General features: G+C 37.0%; 2 protein-coding genes across 2 annotated transcripts; both read left to right on the top strand.

Moving 5' to 3' along the window:
- Positions 1-5,038: 5,038 nt before the first annotated feature.
- Positions 5,039-8,024, top strand: LOC147177537 (high choriolytic enzyme 1-like). The gene is made up of 8 exons (XM_086070935.1): positions 5,039-5,095; positions 5,208-5,235; positions 5,341-5,388; positions 5,562-5,693; positions 6,318-6,438; positions 7,397-7,575; positions 7,702-7,783; positions 7,889-8,024. The coding sequence occupies exons 1-8, from the start codon at positions 5,042-5,044 to the stop codon at positions 8,022-8,024; spliced, it is 780 nt and encodes a 259-aa protein (XP_085927061.1). The 5' UTR covers positions 5,039-5,041.
- A 6,759-nt stretch (positions 8,025-14,783) lies between these two features.
- Positions 14,784-18,948, top strand: LOC147177536 (high choriolytic enzyme 1-like). Its single transcript, XM_086071530.1, has 10 exons — positions 14,784-14,795; positions 14,906-14,973; positions 15,596-15,629; positions 15,708-15,761; positions 15,918-16,067; positions 16,301-16,430; positions 17,794-17,972; positions 18,204-18,285; positions 18,548-18,672; positions 18,784-18,948. Coding segments are annotated over exons 2-10 (810 nt in total). The 5' UTR covers positions 14,784-14,795; positions 14,906-14,919; the 3' UTR covers positions 18,786-18,948.
- Positions 18,949-19,176: the final 228 nt, after the last annotated feature.

Here is a 19,176-nt window from a genome sequence, read left to right as displayed (position 1 = left end):
ATTGTATGAATCATGATTGCAATTATTACAAAATTAATAATTATTAAAGAATCTTTGTGCAGTTTGTCACTTTTTTACTCATGACTGCCACCTCTGGCCCAAAGCGTAACTGCAGCATCTGTATCAGGCTCGTTCATGGTGCGCGTGCGAGTACGTGCACGATCTTAAAGCGACAGCCACAGTTGACAAAAGAAACTGTGGAGTGTGCAGGGTTCCGCACACTCTACTATAAAGGCAAGATAAACGCTGATAGGTGCAGTCAGAGTAAAACAGTCAGGGGTCTTCGTGCTCATCTGAGCATTGGTGGAGCATGCATGATGTAGAAAAAGCTTTAAAAAACAAAACATAAACAAAAAAAACGATAGAAGTAAGCTTCTGAGCTGGTTGAAATGATACACTACTTCACACTACAGACCATTAAAAGATAAATTAAATCAAATGACTTTGGGTGTTTCCTGTGTCTCAAAAGCTGCATGAATAAAAAATGAAGTGTTCCATTCTAACTCAAATTGGAAACTACTACAGAATGTTTTGGTGTGTCATTTTCAGATGGCTCACGTGCACATCACAGAGAAGGACCGAGTGCTTTGCAGCAATATTGTACAGTACAATACAAGCAAATGTTGCACATGTCTTGGGATTCCTCTTGCAAGTAGTTGAGGCACACAAATCGCCTCAACTAATACTTAACCAAAAAAAAAAGTTTCAAGGTATCAAATTTAAATGGATTCTTAACTCATTGAGCCATTTTCATTAGTAAAAAGTAAGTATTTTGTCCAGTATGAATTTGATAACTACATTATTTTACTATTTTTACCACTTGCCATTGACTCAAGATGGCATCACCTTTGCTGAGGAAGTAGGTAACGACCAATCATGGCTCATCTGTTTTCTGCGTTTGGTCAGCAAACTGAGCCATGATTAGTCGTTACCTACTTCCTCAGCACAGGTGATGCCATCTTCATTTGATAGCAAGTGGAAAAAGTCGTTTTTAAAGGTATTAATTCAACATGAAAAATAATAAATTCATCAAATACATTCAGGACAAATTATTAATTTATTGCTGCTGAAAATGGCTCAATGAGTCAAGTATCCCTTTAAGTTTGAATCTGAAGCAGAGAGTTGCTTTTTTTATTAGGCAAATTAGTTTGGGCTGCTGAAAATATATAATTAAAAATTGGGTATTTGTATTTTCTGTGCTTTCTGTTTCATCAAGTAAATACACTGAGTGATCCCATGCTGGCCAGGTATTTTTGTATTATTTTTTTTTTAAATGTAGCCTTCAGTATAATATTAAGTTTAATTTAGAGCACTAGTTAACAGGATTTAGTGATCTTACAGAAATTATTGGTCAGGCTTATCCAATCCAAGTTGCTTTGATAGCAAAAAAATCTGAATACACTGTTGATCCAGATTACACCATTTGAACATCGTGGCCTAGTGTTTGTAATTGATGTACAGTACTTCTAAAGGGACAGACACTTTGTATAATTTTTCAATTCTTCATTGTTCATTAATTTTAAAACCCATTCATTTCAATGATATGCAAAAATATATCACATCAATGTACTTTTAAATAAAAAAAATAATAATAATTTTAAGTCTAGCAATTGCTAATTATATTACATAGGTCGTCCTGCAACAGGAATAGTGCCCAGTGGACTGCTGTTGCTTTTAAAAGTTGCTTTCTCCTAAAGGAATGACTGTTGAAACAAAAAATAAACCCTTAAAAATCCTGATGTAGATTATCTTATTGGATGATACAATGCTGGCTGTGCAAACTGAGGCCAGTAAGAGAAGCCCACAGTATATTACTCTGTGCCTTTGTCCTGGAATGAATTTAAGACTTTCAAATTGGCCATGATGATCTCTTTGTTTTGTTTCAAATTAAAAGATGACAACAAATTTTATGCCAGTTGCTCCTGCTCTGACTTGTAGCACACACGGACGCACGACTGGGGGTGGAAGGCGTTTTCCAAGCGCCCATCCACAGTGGCCAAATGTACATCATCCACAAGTGGAGGTCTTTTTGCAGTTCCTTTGAGATGTGCTCTGCCCATGCCGATCTCCTGCATCTACATGATATGTAGACTGCACGGTTCTATCTCTGCGATGAATTTAAAGAGATTGTGGGGAGCTGCTTCAAGGCGGTGTAGCGATTATTTGGGTTGCCGTAATGGCTTAATGAGAAATTTAGACGGTACTAAGGGGTGTTGTAATTTCCTTAGCAACCTCTGGGGCACCACGTTGACTTTGCTTGTTTGTAGGAGCAAAATAAACGATAAAAATCCTATTATCAAGTATTCATAATCTGAAGTTGCTACTTTAGTTAATCATGGAGTTCTTTGCTTTCATAAGAGAATTACTTATCCACTCAGTAAACACAAATGATTCGGCAGAAATTGAATTTTTAGACAACAAATGTGTTTAGTAAACACACATATATCAGTCATAGCCTAACCTATTAATGAAACGGAATAAAAATGTGAATCAAAGATAAAAAGAAAACTTTGAAATGTACTTTATTGAAATAGTACAATATCGCTTTTACTTTTGCGAAAAAAACTAATGAAAACGCAGCTATTGTAATATAAAAATTGTAACTCAGCAAATTTGCATCTCAATTCAAGTCGCCACCTATTTGTGCACAGCCAAAAACCAAACAAAAACCAGACGATGGCATAATTTGCACCCCTGAATACGCCCAAATGACATGATGATATTATCAATGCTGTGAAGGATTTTTATTTAGATTTTTACATGAAAACACAACAGATAGTATGATGGGTACCATAGCTGCCTCACATGATGAATAATTATTTTGGGTTGTGACCTTCTGTATGGGGTTTACAAGCAATTCGTCTTTCAACACACAAATCGTTGAAAATGACTACCTGAACAAGAAGTGAAGTGAAGAGTGAAGTCTAATCACTACCCACTGTGATGGAAAGAAGAAATGGAGAAATATTTTGTGGACTGATGAAAGCAACATTTTTCTTTTTGTGTGCAGAAAGTTGGCCATTACAGTACACTGAAGAAAGTGGTGTTACAAGCAATAAATTGCAACATCAGAATGTTTCCCTCACTGTGTTCTTGGGCCTATTTATCACATTCGGTGGATCATGGATCAGCTTGCATGCATAAAAATATTTTGAGCAGCATCTTGGTTATACACCCACAAAAGCAAGTTATGGCATGGTAAACCCAATCTCTGGACCTTAATCTAATAGAAACGTTTGGGGGTAAAAAATAAATAAATAATAAAAAAACGCTGTGTCTGTTTCTCATCTTTATTTTCATGCTATAGTTTGGGAATTTTGGTGAACAGAGGGGTTATCATTAGACCAGCTAAAAGCAAGTCTAATTTGTGGTGCAGGTGGTGTGACCTAATTTTTGTGGAATTGATCGAGGTGCAGGCAAATTCTGAGCTTGGTGGATGGATGTCATCGTATTTCATTCATGAATATGACAACAGCGTGCATCGAATCCTCGTAATCATCATACAAATTAACTGAACTGAATTGAATTGTTATTGGTGTTATTATTATTAATTCATTTATTTGATCAACGATCACATTGGAAAGTGATTAAATGCGCATTCCACAGCAGCAATCTGATCATCCTGCCTAACTTTACATCATCCACCCGAGGAGGTCTGCTTCGATTTTTCGCATGAACTCCAGCAAGTCTATTTCTGTTTTCACAATGTCAAAGGGTGAGCACGCTGATTTTAAAGTGTATGAGGGGAGTCACTTACGTTATCTGGCAAGCCCTCCCGCAACGACAAATTGACAATTGTCAAATCATAATGGGTTGGAACAGGTAAGGTTAGATTTTTTTTTCAACAGAATGTTACATAGATAACACTGTTTGTACAATTAATACTGGTTTAGTGATTCACAAGAATGCTAAATCCTAATTAAATTACTCTAAATATTTGGGTTATTTTAGTTATTTTAAATTGTTATTAGGTGCGCTTTGCTGAATTTTGCTTGTTTTGTAATTATTTTTCATTTTATTTTGTTCTTGTATGTTTATTACAGTTTTTGTTTTTGTTTTGTTTTCATTCTTTTTCATGTTCAAATAAACTCAGCCCAATACTGAATTGTCTTCTTTTTTTGATAAAGGATCTAAAATATGGAAAAATGTATCTATGTTTTGATTTACTGTATATAATGCAATGTTTCCAACTGCTATTGTTTTGAACACTACGGCACCATTATTGCTTATGAACAAATGAGGTGGCGTGGAATGCATACGCTATGACACCACATCCCATGACACGGAAACAATCACATTTGTTCTCAAACTCTTATATGGAAAGTTCAGTACAAGTGCCTCAACGCTGAATCAGTGACCGTTGGGCATATTATGCATATACTATAACCACTATTTGTTTGTATTTTGACATTATTAATGTTGTTTTTACATACAACAGAGGCATAATAGGCAGTTTGAAGCAAGAAGGTTTTGTTTGGACGACCTTGGTCTGGGGTCATCCAATTTGAAATCAAAGGAAAACATTCAAGGAAAATATGCATCATATATTAGTTCTTCCAAGACCTTAGCTCAGTAAACATTACATGACTAATTCTAGGTGTGTGTTTTTCTTTTTCTTTGACTTCTTTTTGCAAAACTTCTCAGTATTCCAACTGTGTATCAACACAAGCTAGTTTTCATTTGTTGACAAAATTATGGCAGTGTGTTTTATTGTGCTTACATTTGATATTTGCTCAATCCTTTTTACACTTGTGTGGTTTGTGAGAATGCTAAACATAAAACAACAAAAACCTGAAAACTCACTTGAGAATGCTACCCCGTAAAAGAAAATAATTTGACTGACAGGAAAGAAAACTACATAATTAAAAAAAAGTCAGACACACCCTTTTTTTGAGACAAATATAATCAGCAAGAGCTGAGCAGAGCTGAAACATCCAAGAATTGGGGCGTTCGCGACACAGGGAAACCTGCTCTCCACAACTGCATCAAAATTATTCTTGTTTTTTCCAAAATAGAAAATTTACTCAATCAGACTGCAATCATGACTGCAATTTTTTCAATCATCATCCTACTGTCACTGATGGGCATTCATCCAGTAAGACCACAAAACATATTTTTTATTTATATTATTTTTGGCTTAAACGCCATTTTTTAAATCTTGTGTTAGAGAGAACAAAGATAATCTAATGAAATGCAATTTGTTTCAGATCACATCCCAGGACGAAGACGGCCTACGTAAGTAAAACCTTGCTGAAATTGACACACAATCTTGCTGTAAATACACAAAGGCAGAAATACTTGTTCTATTTTTATTTTAAGCAGCATTTGCTCCCCCAACAGAAAACCTAGGTGTCAGTCAAAGGATTGAAAAGGCAAATACTAACACAAGTAAGAGAACAATATACACACTTCAAATTGACTAATTAATCAAACTACAGTGTTGTTTAATAGATTTGGGCAATGTCTAGCTCATATATTAAAAGTGGACAAATCATCTGACACATTAAAGCGCCTATCATGAGTGTTTGCAATACATGTTTCATCCGGTGCCTGTTTGACAGCAACACGTCTGATACATGGTGACATTGCCCCAAACGTTCAAAGGAATGCAGATCCTTGCACAGCCACAGGATGCAAATGGGGAAAATATGGAAAACATGTCTATGTGCCCATCAGTATAGGCTCTGAATTCAGTAAGTTGCACATCCCTCTTTAAAAACTGTGTGTGCAAATGTTGTAAATTAGAGCATAAGAGAATTGTTCTTTTCATGTTTTTATACACAATCCCAAAAAGCTATATAATGCATACCTCAAGCTTTTTATAAAAGGTTTTACCCATCAACTGTGAGAATCTTAAAGGGACCCTGTACTCTGTTGAACATTGCCACTTACGGACAGTTCTGTACTTAAAAGTACAAAATACCCACAAGAAACGACACAGTAGGTATTTCAGGCTTGTTTTGTGTATCACAAACAATGTTATGAAGTTGTAAGTAGCACCAGCATACAGCAGTGCTTTAAGCTTCACGACAGGAGTCACAATTTGTTTTATTTAACCATTTATTTACCAAAATAGAAATGACATTTCAGCTCGTGTTTTTGTTGTTGTGGGTGAAAACGTCATTTTGTTTTGAATATTACTGACCTCAGTAGATGATTTTCATTTGAGTACCTCTGATATAGTCCATGTGCTGTTGTAAATAAAGTCAATTTTCCTATTAAATGTACAAACTGTAAATGTATGTACAGTAGACCTCTATGACTAAGACTGTGAATTGCATTATTTGTTTTCAGCAGTTCAATATTTGTCTTCTCAGACAGTCAAGAGCACACAATCATCATCCGTGCTTTACTGAGTTTCTACGAAAACACCTGCATTCGCTTTATGTGGAGGCGCTGGTGGCAAAGAAGCTACCTGCACTTCTTCTCTGGATCTGGGTAGGGTTATTCGCACAATACGTTTAAAGCTATAGACAGTATTCACTTATGTCACGGGATGACGGGATCTCACAAGTCAGCGCCATTTGGTGTGTCTAGTGTTACAGAGACTGCTGTTGTTTTTCCACCAAATGTTATTTTGTTTTTGCTAATGTCATCCTCTCACGCTACTTGTAGGCCAATAAACAAGGATAAAGTTTAGATCAGGAATGACGAAATCCGGTCCTTGAGGGCCCTGCAGGTTTAGGATATTTCCCTTCTTCATCACAGCTGAGTCATAATCAGCTCATCAGCAAGCTCTACATAAGCCCGATCATGATCCTGTTAATTGGAATCAGCTGCTGTTCGAGTAGGGAAACCTCTAAAACCTACAGAAATCGCGCTAACAACAAGCACCAGCATGTTTACAACAACAACATTCTTGACTCATCACTTATTTTCATACACTGACAACAGTTTCAACTTTTGGGCTTCTGGGAAACGAAAATAGAGACCTTAAGGAGCTCGTTTGGCGAAATCTCAAACTCGAAACTTTTGACCACTTGATTAGCCGGAGTGGGTCACATATATCACGATCGCATTACGGTGGGATACATTTTAACAATCTTACATTATTACTTACGATAAACAAAATGGTCAGAAGACACTTTGATAGACTTTGTCAGAAATCTTTTCGATATATCCTTGCAACCCATGTGTTTCTTCTCCGGGCATGCCTTTGTTCGTTTACATTCAACATTGGCACACAATGTATACTATCTACAGTATGTCTTCAAAATGGTGTACTTCATTGTTCTCAGTCTATGCACATTTTAAGCAGTTATCTTCAAAAATATTTAATGTATATGATACCAAGTATAGGATTTCACTGTGAAGGGACTTCAAACAAATGACTGCGGACGATCAGTTTGATCAAGTGATTTCCAAACCTCTTAAAAATCCTCTCCGCATGTACTAGGTGCTGGTCGTACCTTGGTCGTCAGTCGAGAGGACAGCCGGTCTCTTTGCAGAAAAATGGCTGTGTGAACCTTGGCACTGTGCAGCATGAAGTTCTTCATGCTCTTGGATTCCACCACGAGCAAGTCCGGTCTGACAGAGATGATCACGTCAACATTATGTTTGAGAACATCATTCCAGGTGAGCCGACCTTATATAACCTCTTAGAAGCTAATGTGGGAGAACTTCAAAGACAGTTTGTGTTCAGAGCGAGGCTTATTCAACTTTTTGATGCAACTTTTTATTCTCGTCTTATTTTATGTGCAGGACTTGAAAACAACTTTGAGAAGGTGGCGACAAACAACTTGGGTACTCCCTACGACTTTGACTCGATCATGCATTACACCAAGTGAGTGATTGGGGAATCTAAAATGAATGATGATAACAGACATTATTTAATACCCTGCATTCTTATTGGGTGATAATTCTATAATGTTAAGTCATTTTCTTCCAGCTCCGCCTTCTCCAAAAACAGACAACCAACCATTGTTGCTAAAAGTGATCCTGACCTCATGTTTGGTCTTTCAACGGAGATGAGCAGTAATGACATTGCACGTGTCAATGCTCTATATGAATGTGGTAGGTTTTAATGCTAAATTTGTGTCATGTGTGATATATACACCTTTACTTTTCATCTCATTTTCTTGTGGTAGTATTTGAGCTGTTAAATGTTTGATAATCAGGAATCTATTAATCTTTAAAAAATGAATCAAATTAAATGTTTAAATGTTGACAACGTTAATACATACACTATATGACTTTGTAATATTTTAATCAGAATAATATTTTTTCTTCCAGATGTATAAATAATGGAGGCGAATATATTGGCGGTTAGATTGCCCAACTCTCATTTCATCATGGTTACAGCATCGGAACAAGCATCGGAAAGGAAATACATGCCTGTTAATATTTGATGACGAGAGCTTAAGTCCCGCTACACTTTCTTAGCCATATCATGCAATTTGCTCTGTATACAACATAGAGAATATGACTGGTATAATAGAAGAGATATGACATCTAAATTATTTTTAGAGTGCTTATAAGACAACAATGCCAAATTAGAATTTTTTTCATCTATCCTCCCTGATAACCTTGCTCTGCAAGATGAATTCTCGCGGTATTTGTGAGTTCACAAACTCCTGAGAATACATCTTGTACCGAGCGACATTGTGACGAAACCAGGAATGCAGCACCGCTGCAATTCATTCTGTTCTTGCATAATTACTCACCGTTTTCTTGTTGAATGTTGTACAGCGAGAGGCGCTTCGTGCATTTTTAGCTGGTAAAGATGTCCCTGCTTTTTTCCCCCCTTCGACAAGAACGAAGACGACATTTTCATCCGTGGCCAAAACAAATGTGTACAATTCCAGCTCGAAGTATTGTACAGAATGTCCCACCTTTCCCGAGCAAATCACCGCGGAGCAGTCCCAGATTGATATTGTGGAGAACTCCCTCGAGTGAATCACAATATACAATACCCCCCTGATGGAATTTTGAGAGAATTACTGGAATTAAAGTCTGCAAAATTCAGCAAATAAACTTGATTATCTTTAAGTACTCAAATACCTTTGGAATGTCTGCTGTTTTCATCGGAAGAGATATTAATATTTAATTCGGGATACACACTTATAGACAATCGGGCTGTCTTTGTCGCCAAGAAATATTTTGTAAAGCAAGTCTTTTCTTGCCAATGTTCCATCTTACAACACTCCCGCCTCTTTACCCTTCGGAAACACTTGGTAAAAATGGGCGGCACACACGTTAGTCTGGTCATCGATGTTTTTGTGAGATCACATGTGATCATGCCAGATCTTTGCCTCAGAGGGCTTGTTTATAGATCTGTGGGTGGTTAAAAAAAGAAAAGAAAAGAATCTTAATGTGTGATGGATTTTTTTTATCTCCATGTGAGGCGTCTTTATCAGACAATTGGAAGAGGCAAAAATTCATTGACAGCACAGGCTGTGCGGAAACCCTTGCACAATGCACGTCATTTCTTAAGAATTGTTAATGTCATTGAAATCCATATAAACGATCAAATAAACTACCATCCATTTCCTGAACCGCTTATTCCTCACATGGGCCGCAGGGGTGCTGGAGCCTATCCCAGCTGGCTCTGGGCAGTAGGCGGGGTACACCCTGAACTTTTGATTAGAACATTTCTCACAACGGCTGATGCAACATGTAATCAACCAGTCGGGATGTGGGACCAGTCAGGCTACACTTGCACTTAAGGTGAGCAAATGTTTTTGCTCCCAATAAAAAAGAAAAAAATCCAATTAAAGTCATTAAACCAGCATACTGTGCTTATAACTGAATGCTTTTTTGGAAGCCTATCAATAAAAAGGGGGTGTGACCTATGTGCTCTTAATTTTTTTCATGCCAAAGACCAGTTTCACATATTGATGAAACGCCACAGCAGACTGGAGAAACAAATAATACAAATAAATAATTCAATGTCTCCATCACGCTATTATATTAAAGATAGTCATTGTTGCTTTTTTCTCTTTAACAGGCCAGCCCCGTCTTGAGTAATCTTATTTTCTTTCAAAAATCTCCAAAGGCAACCTTCAAAAGTTTCAAATATTTTAGTGATCATAGTAGCTATCATTACAGGCTGAAATAACTAGGTATTTTGTTCTGCTGGCTGTTTTGGAAAGGGGACTATTTTTTACCTATGCAATTTGAACATCGTGAACAGAACATGTAAATTTAAAACATTAGAACATGATCATAATTGAGTCTAGTGTCCAGAATCAATTATGGTATTCTGTTCTCCATCTCTTTATCCTCCTCCATGTCATCAGATTGTGGGGAGTCCGTAATTTAGTAGGCTACAAAGAAAGAACAATTAGTCTTAAACATGAGCACAATTGGTACTTTATTAACATATCAGGTCATATTCATGAATTTTGAAAACATACCCAGCGAACACATACAGTTGGGGCCCATATGGGCACTACTTGGTCTAGTTGGGCATTGGCTGGGCACTGGCTGAGAGTGGGCTTCTTTGTTGGGCCCCACTTGGGTGGGCAGTAGATGGGCGAAACTAAATATGGGCAATAAGTGGGCTCTGGCTGGGCTTCACTTTAAATTTTGCACAATAACAGCATGTGCGAGGGAGCTTACTACCTGGCCTATATTTCTTACTTCCTTTTTGAAAATAAATGCACAAAAATCTATATTTCAACTTATTATTGACACCTTCTTAAAATAATCGCCTAAGTCATTTATTTCCACCAACCATTTGCATCATGAGATTATTTAGGCAAAAATTAATAATTTTTGCACAAAGGCAATTCTTTTAGGAGGGTGATATTTTTTGGACTAATGGGTCTTTTCATACAAGTTTGATAGCTCAAGATTAATATTCAAATCTAAAAGAAAGTGCTGCACAGCGCTCCGAAAAGATATGGGAAAACACCTCCCAATCGAGCCAATTAAAGGAAGTCTGCCAACTAGCAACATTTTGCTACCTCAACGTAGTACTTCAGGCTCCAGGTTCATTTGAGTTGGAAAATGAAAAATTCGGTTTGACAGTGAAAGAACAGAACACTGACCATTTGTTGTTCTTTGGCGTTCAATAATAGTAAAAAGGTAATTAATCGTATTATTGGTTTCCTTGTTATTTAAGCTTGTAATAAAATAACTGTGGCATGAGTGCGAAAGAAGCCCTTATAAGTACAATCAGGAACACCATAATTAGCCCAGTGGGCCCCAGATGGGAGATAAATGGGTTGCCCATGTGGGTTTTAGCTAGGGCCCATATGAGGCCCAACTTGAGCCCATCTGAACAGCAAAAATTGGTTAAAGTTAGATGGTGATTGACAAAGAATACACCAAAATCATTATGGGATATTTCAAAAATGAAAAACAAATCTTGGACACACGTGTTGTACATACGGTACCTTCAAGTTTTTATTTCATGTTTTACAAATGCTCAATGTGGCCACCACCGGCAGCACGATATGAGAATTCCTCCCAAACCTCAGAATGTCGCAGCTCACCGTATTGTTGATTATAGCTGTTATTTGATCTTTCATGTCATCGATATTTGCTGGAAGTTTTGGAACATCAACTTTGTCTTTGTCTAACATATTCAGCACCTACAACCCCCCCCCCCCCCCCCCAACAACATGAAAAAGTCACATGCAGTGAGGTCCGGGTATCTGGCAGGCCATGAGTAGAGAGTGAGGTCTGTAGCACCTTACCTACCAATTCAGCGCTGATAAGCTTGAACCCCCAGATGTTAATGGGGCGGTGCTCCAACTTGTTGAAAAATGAATCATCCAATAACAGCTGCAGAATCAACATGGTGGACCATGACTTCCTGAGTCCCGTTTGAGAGGAATTCTCATATCGACTTGATGTTGTCTGTGCTGCCGGTGGTAGCCACATTGGCCACGTGTAAAGCATGAAATAAAAACTTGAAGGCACGTACAACAAGTGTCCAAGCTTAGAGTTTTCGATTGTTTTTAATTTTTTAAATATTGCGTGTTGATTTTTGGCGTATTCTTTTTTTAATCACCCTTGTAAGTAAAAAATTCAGGCTGAGATTTTTGGGAGCAGATTTAAACTCCTGAAGTGTAATTTTAATATTTTCAGATTTAAATGGTGCCCAAACTAGGTGTTATTTTACAGAGTTGCTGATTAGAGAAGTAATTAATTAAGCTCCAACTTCTTCGAATTGGCACTTCTCAGGTTTCCATTTCCTTTTCCTCGCTTGTCACAGGAAACACGGACATTCGAACTAAAGAAATTTGGGCACTGGAAGTAATTTTCATTTATAGAAGAGACTTCCCAAAAACTGGACTGTTAAATGTTGATCTTAAATGATAGGCTGATGTAACGTTAAATGTATTTAAAACATCAAACTTGTCATGTGGCTGTATAGCTAAGTGGTTAGGGCTTCTGACTTTGGTTCCATGGTACCCTATTTCAAAAGCCTCTCATGGTAATCATTTTTTAGGAGTCAACTTTTTGCTTTATTGATTGTTTGTTATAATGTATAGCTATGTTTGGCTTTTGAAACATGACATATTTGTTTGATGAAGCCATACAGTAAATAAATCATAACGAAAAGTCTGTATGTGCGGACACATTTGACTGTAAAATTGATACTCATGGGGTTTCATCTCACTTTCGCTCACATCAATTTTTACAGCCAATGTCAATCAATAAATCATTACTTTCACATCATAGGAAGCAGACACCATGGCTGAGAAGTCATTTTTCACATACCATCCAGAGTCATGGTTTCATGAACTAAAATTCACACATATGTATACCAGTCTTGTTCAACATTTAGAATTGTGAGGAATTAACAGATTTTTGTGTCATTGTGATTTTTAGAGGCGATTTCAATGAATGGACCATGAATTGCAATATATGCAAAGTGGTGTCGGCCGCCGGTGATAATTGATCACTGATTGGCTGTTATCTAGCCAATCAGTGATTGAGATAGAAGTAGATTATAAGGTAGTACACAACAGCAAAGCAATGAATAATAAATAACAATAGCTAGTAAATGAAGCGCCGCAAAAATGTGTTGTATTATGTGGTATATAGGTTTCTGGATATATGTGCATTTTATTTCATGAAACTTAAAAGACTGTGGATGATATGATAAACAATGACATGTCAGTGTCAGCGTGGATTGCGAGCAGATGAACATACACATGCATGCACGCATGAATGCCACTCAGTGAAATGTTGTGTCACCCTGGCCACCAACTTGAAACGTTTGTGGCTACACCCCTAACATCACGTCATCCTCGTTATTCTTAGGCAAGAAGAGAGACAAAGAGATTGTCATGTTTGGATTCTGTTTTCCTTGTGTGTCTTCCTTGGTCTTGTTAAGTGTGATCCAATCAGTGCCCTCAGCCACTTGTGTCTTGCCCCAGGTGTGTCTTGTTGTGTCGTTAGTGTCTGTGTATTTAGTCTGCTGTCTCCCCTCTGTCTGTGTTGGTTCATTGTCTTTTCCCCATGTCATGCTGCTCGTTTTTGCCTTGTTGTTTTCCCCATGTTTTGGTTCATGTTTTGGTTCTAGTTTTGGTTTAGCTTGTAATTTGGAAGATCACCTTTTGTTTGTATAGAAATGAAATCCTTCTTGTGACTGAACCTCGGCCTCCTCGCTCTGTCTTCCCGCATTTGGGTCCTCAAGCTCCCCCGGTCGTGACAGAATGAACCGACACAGACAGAGGGGAGACAGCAGACTACACAGAATACACAGACACTAACGACACAACAAGACACACCTGGGGCAAGACACAAGTGGCTGAGGGCATTGATTTGATCACACTTAACAAGACCAAGGAAGACACACAAGGAAAACAGAATCCAAACATGACAGAGATGATGTTATGTAATGCAAATCAAACCCAGACACAACTTTCCAACACCGGAATGACGCTAGCGCCTATTGTTTGCAAACATTGCAAAAATGTTAACTGCCACTACAATATTCAATTTTCTCGAGGTGATAATTGCCCAACTGCACAACACAGGAAAAAAATTAATTATAAGCCTTTCTTCAAATGACAAGTAAATTACACTTGACAGTAGAGCGCCAAATTCCTTTCAGTCCAAAACATTAGTCATCATTTTAGGTATCAATCTGGAACAGTAGAGTAGACGGAACTCTTTAATGCTGTTTTTTCCCTTTCAGTTTTTCAAATTCCCTTACAAATAAAAAATGCGTGGTGGCAGACAACCATAATTTTTCCACTTAGAAATTCGTAGTAATATGATAGATGGGAGATTCAATAGTAAATGGTCTTTCACTTGTATTGCGCTTTTCCACCTGTTCAGGCCCTCAAAGCACTGCACACTAACATCGCATTCACCTACTGGGTGTTCAGTATATTACTCAAGGATACTTCGAAATGGGCAAACTGAGCCATGCCGCCCCACAATGACTTGTACAATGGAGTTCATGGCATAATTAATTTACTACCCTTAATGACAAAAGACATTATCTGGCATTTAGAACCAATGACAACGCAGAGAATTCACCAATTCACAAAAATAATAATTGAAGAAAGAAAAGATCAATATATACGTATATACACAAGTATATATCATATATACACACACACACACACCCACGCACCCCCCTCCCCCACGCACGCACACACACACACACACACACACACACACACACACACGCACACACACTTTTAGTTGTTATTGTGTTGTTATTGTTATTGATTCATTCCAGCCTCAAGTGTCATTATTCCTTACAACAAATCATGGAAACTTCCATATCAGGTTTGAGGGGATGGAATACACAAGAGACACACCCTCTATCCAAACTATAAAATGAGATGAAGTACCAGTTACCAAAAGCACACCTGGCAGCACTGGTAAGACAAAATGACTCCTTTGTTACCTGCATTGTTTTGACTTCAAATTCTCTCTCACACATACTTACACACTTTTAACGATTTACCTTCAGTTTTTTCTTCATTTTTAGACAACAGCAACACCATGACGCCAATTGTTATCACTGTTCTGCTCCTGTCTGTTGCATCTGTTTCTCCAGTAAGATCAAGTTTACAAACCCATAATAAACAGTTTAACAGTAGATAATTATAGGATTTGGTGTTTTCAAAGTTTAAGTTAAACTTTTGGCATTGTATTTGCAATGTATGTATGGGTTGATTTCATATCATTTGTTCAATGATTGGATGTATGAATGCATTTAAATTATTGGCAGTTGTTATCATTGAAATCGTGTTGTTACTAAGACAAAATAAATATTAAGTACATTAATATTTTTCAAACTTTTAATGCCAAAAAGTATTTACTGTTATGTAATGAACATTCATGATTTACAACGTGTGAACGTTCTGAACATTCTAATTCCATTTTTGGATCTATAGGATTTTTCTCCTGATGCTTAATATGCCTTTACATAAAAATGAACGCAAAACCACTTAAGTGCCAAGAGAAATCCCTTTTTTTTCTTCTTTTTTTTTTAATCTTCTGCAACTGGTCCGTCTTTTTCACTCAAGCTGGTACCGGTAATGCCACTATTGAGACCCTCATTATGTTGTTACAATACACCAGAGGGATCTGTGAGCTGAAGAACTAGGATGAAACAGCCATGAAAACAAGATTTAAAAACTGATTTATCTTTTGTTTGTTTGTTTGTTTGTTTAAGGTCGCAATAAATACAAAAAGCAGAAAGACAACTGGTACGTAAAATCATATGGAACTGTACAACTGCTATAGTGCTTCTTTGTGACTGCATTTTGTTGTCGTTATTTTTCCAGAAGAATCTGGGACTTTTGTGAAAATTGAAAAGGCAAACGCAAATGTTACCTCAAGTAAGTATTTTCATTTGAAAAATCAAACATGTCAATGAAAGGCAGAATTTTGCAGACATATTATGGAAATATTGACCTAATGACAGTTTGAACGGCACTGTCTGTTAAACATGACATACCTCACTGTCTGAATATTTGTTGTCTGTCATTCTACAGCCGCCCACCTGATACACGGGGACATTATGGTTAACACAGACAACGATGATGGTATTTTGAGGAATGCTGTCCCCTGCACCAGTGCGGGATGTAAATGGGCTAAAACCGGAAGCAAAGTCAAAATCCCCTATGAAATCTCCAATGTGTTCAGTAAGTTAAAAATGAATCGTCATATTTTGACAATTGTTTTTATATAAGATATTCCATTGATGAGCTCAAATTTTGTCCAATGTAAGATTTGCTTTTATGTCAAATACATTTTAGTTTAGTGTCAAAGTGATTCATCCTTAAAGGGTTACTTTATGTAGCACTTTGATCAATGAGTGTGTGTGTGTGTGTGTGTGTGTGTGTGTGTGTGTGTGTGTGTGTGTGTGTGTGTGCAGCCAGAAGACAGAAGAGAACAATAAAAAAAGCCCTGAGAGAGTTCAAAAAAGGAGAGCACACAACCTGCATTCGCTTTGTCAAGAAAACTGAAAATGATGAAAACTTTATATCCTTCATATCTGACACTGGGTAAGAATTACATAAGTATTTAGCAACTCTATTACCTTGACTAAACTCGTTCATGAAAGTTTTTATTTTGTCAAAGCTATTGTTTTCCAGCTAAAGTGCACACATAAAAGTCCTCCACTTTGAGTTGATGGACTAGAATTGCTCAATTTGGCATTGAAAATCATGCAGTTAGGATGCTGATTTCCATCCCTCAACTTGATATTTATAGAACACTTTAAAACAACCACCGCTGTTTTTTCAAGATAGAGCCCAGGGGCAGCATATGCAATCAAAACAGCCGAGGCCTCAGAATTGAAACCTGCGGAACACTATACGTTGCATTAGACATGTGAAGTCATATTGCACATACCGATCACTTTCTTGTTTTGCTCAACAATATGAAGGGATTGCAATAATAAAGAAGTCACACATTTTACAATCACAACAGTTAATAGTGAGCAAACCAAATTCTCTGCAGCACAGACAGGGTTATTACAGTTTTGGAATTTTAGTTAGTATTTATTTCATTTCAAGTTTTGTTTTTTACATTTACTCGCAGTTAATTCTAATTCGTTTTCAGGGTGGTTTTGTTGGTTATCATTAGTTTTATTAATTTTTTTAAAAGTTGAGTTTTAGTTTAGTTGTAACTGTAGTTAGTTTCAGTATTAGTTTTCATCTTTTTTTTCATGTGTATTACTTTTGCGCAATATTTAATAAACATCATGGTAAAATGAAAAAAAGTAACACATTTCTTACCTAGCGTCGCATTTGGACTGAGTTAAATGAAAAAGCAGGTGAGCCGAGCCATCAAAAGTCAAGCAGGCAAAATTGGAGCGACGTCATCTGAAGGTGTTTTTCTATTGGCTGATGCTAGACGACATTACTTCTGTGTGACACACTTTCAAACGTCTTTATTCCAGTTAATATCGAAATAAATATACTTAAAATCACATTTGAAATCATCCCCAAAAGCTCATATATTAAATTAATTACCAAAGCCTAAAACTAAGGACATTTTTTGACTTAATTTTAGTTAGTTTTGTAAAGAAAATGTAGTTTCAGTTCATTTGCGTTTTTATAAGAAGCATTTTCATTTTCATTTTTATTTTATTAATGATATTGTTTTTGGAATTTTAGTTTTAGTTTTTTCGATAACTAAAATAACCTTGAGCACAGATAGGCCAAGCAATGTAGCGTGATCACCTGCAGTCAATGATGGCAATGACTGACTCACCAAACATCTGTGGCTCGAACAAACCCAAGTGAAGAACCATTGATTTAAATAGAGTATTTTCTACATCCCCCTCCATTTTGCTGAAACTTAAGAATTCAGATAAGTCAATGAGATCATGACATCACTTGATTTTGTTTGTTTGTGTGCCAGGTGTTGGTCCTACCTTGGTCGACAAGTAAATGGACAGCAAATCTCCTTGCAGCAAAACGGTTGTGTGTTCAAAGGCATTGTGCAGCACGAGGTTCTCCATGCACTTGGATTCCATCATGAGCACGTCCGATCCGACAGAGGCGACAACGTCATCATTAATTTTCAGAACATTCAACCAGGTCAGCTTGTCAACATATCTTGTACAGAACTAGTACTGGAAGCACTTGAGAGCATATTGTAAAATGGCTCCGGAAATTTGCTGGTGTAAAGTAACCACTTCACGCTTACTGTCAATTGGATGATGGATACTTTTTGTCAGAACGGCATTCACATTATCATGTGTCTTACGTCTTACTGAAAGAATTTTAAATGAAGTTCCATGTTTTGTTTTGCTTTATCCTTGTATGCAGGTGTGGAAAGAAACTTTCAGATTGCAAACACAAACAACTTGGGTACACCCTATGATTTTGACTCAGTGATGCATTACGGCAAGTGAGTAAATCTGTCCAACCATGATCCCATCCATTTCTATGTACACGCCTTTAACTTGCTGTTTTCTAACATCCACTCACAACAGATGTTTGATCCATAGATAATATGTACATGTAATATATATTGTAATTTGTTATGTAAAATTTCCAAAAACATGAATGGTCATCTGCAATGGGATGCTAACATTTATTTTATAATAATTTAATATTGTGGTGATGTAAATTGAAGACAAAACCCACACGTTAAATTGTGTTGTTTGTAGATATGACTTCAGCAAAAATGGCCAACCAACCATTGTTGCCAGAGATAGTTCTGTCACAAGTTTTGGCACTGCGACAGAGATGAGTGCCAATGATTATGCACGTGTCAACGAACTTTACGAGTGCTGTGAGTTAACACTTTGTCTGATACTTTATGAAGAAACACTTGCTGTAAAACACACGTCTGCTTTACTGGATAATGTAGCCTGTTAATTGCTTTTTTGTTTTTACCAATCAGAAACTTCATGACAGAGGTCCCATTGAGGTCACCAGTGATGCGTGCGTCACACGACAGCACATTGAAGGACTCAGCATATCATTTTAAACGCATTGGCACTTATTTATATAATGCAGTAATGTAAATATACTCGAATGAAAAAATAAATCAATACATTTTAAAGAAGTCATTGTGTGACTTTTGTCATTAAGGTTCCTTCTCATCATCCTTGTTTTTGTTTTACGTTTGTATTTGACTTTGTTTCATGTTGTGTCTTGTCTTGTTGTTCATGTCTTGTTCTGTTAAGTTTTTTGTTTCCACCTGTTCTCGTCAATCCGATCCCTTGTGTCTTTCAATCAGCTCCCTCAGCCACTTGTGTCTTGTCCAGATGTTCCTCGTTGTCTCATCAGTTTG

Source organism: Leptonotus elevatus, chromosome 3 (genome assembly GCF_054856555.1).
Source record: "Leptonotus elevatus isolate MCC_2025b chromosome 3, RoL_Lele_1.0, whole genome shotgun sequence".
Lineage (NCBI taxonomy): Eukaryota > Metazoa > Chordata > Actinopteri > Syngnathiformes > Syngnathidae > Leptonotus > Leptonotus elevatus.
The sequence above is the reverse complement of the archived record's forward strand: the minus strand, read 5'-3'. Positions and strand labels throughout refer to the sequence as shown.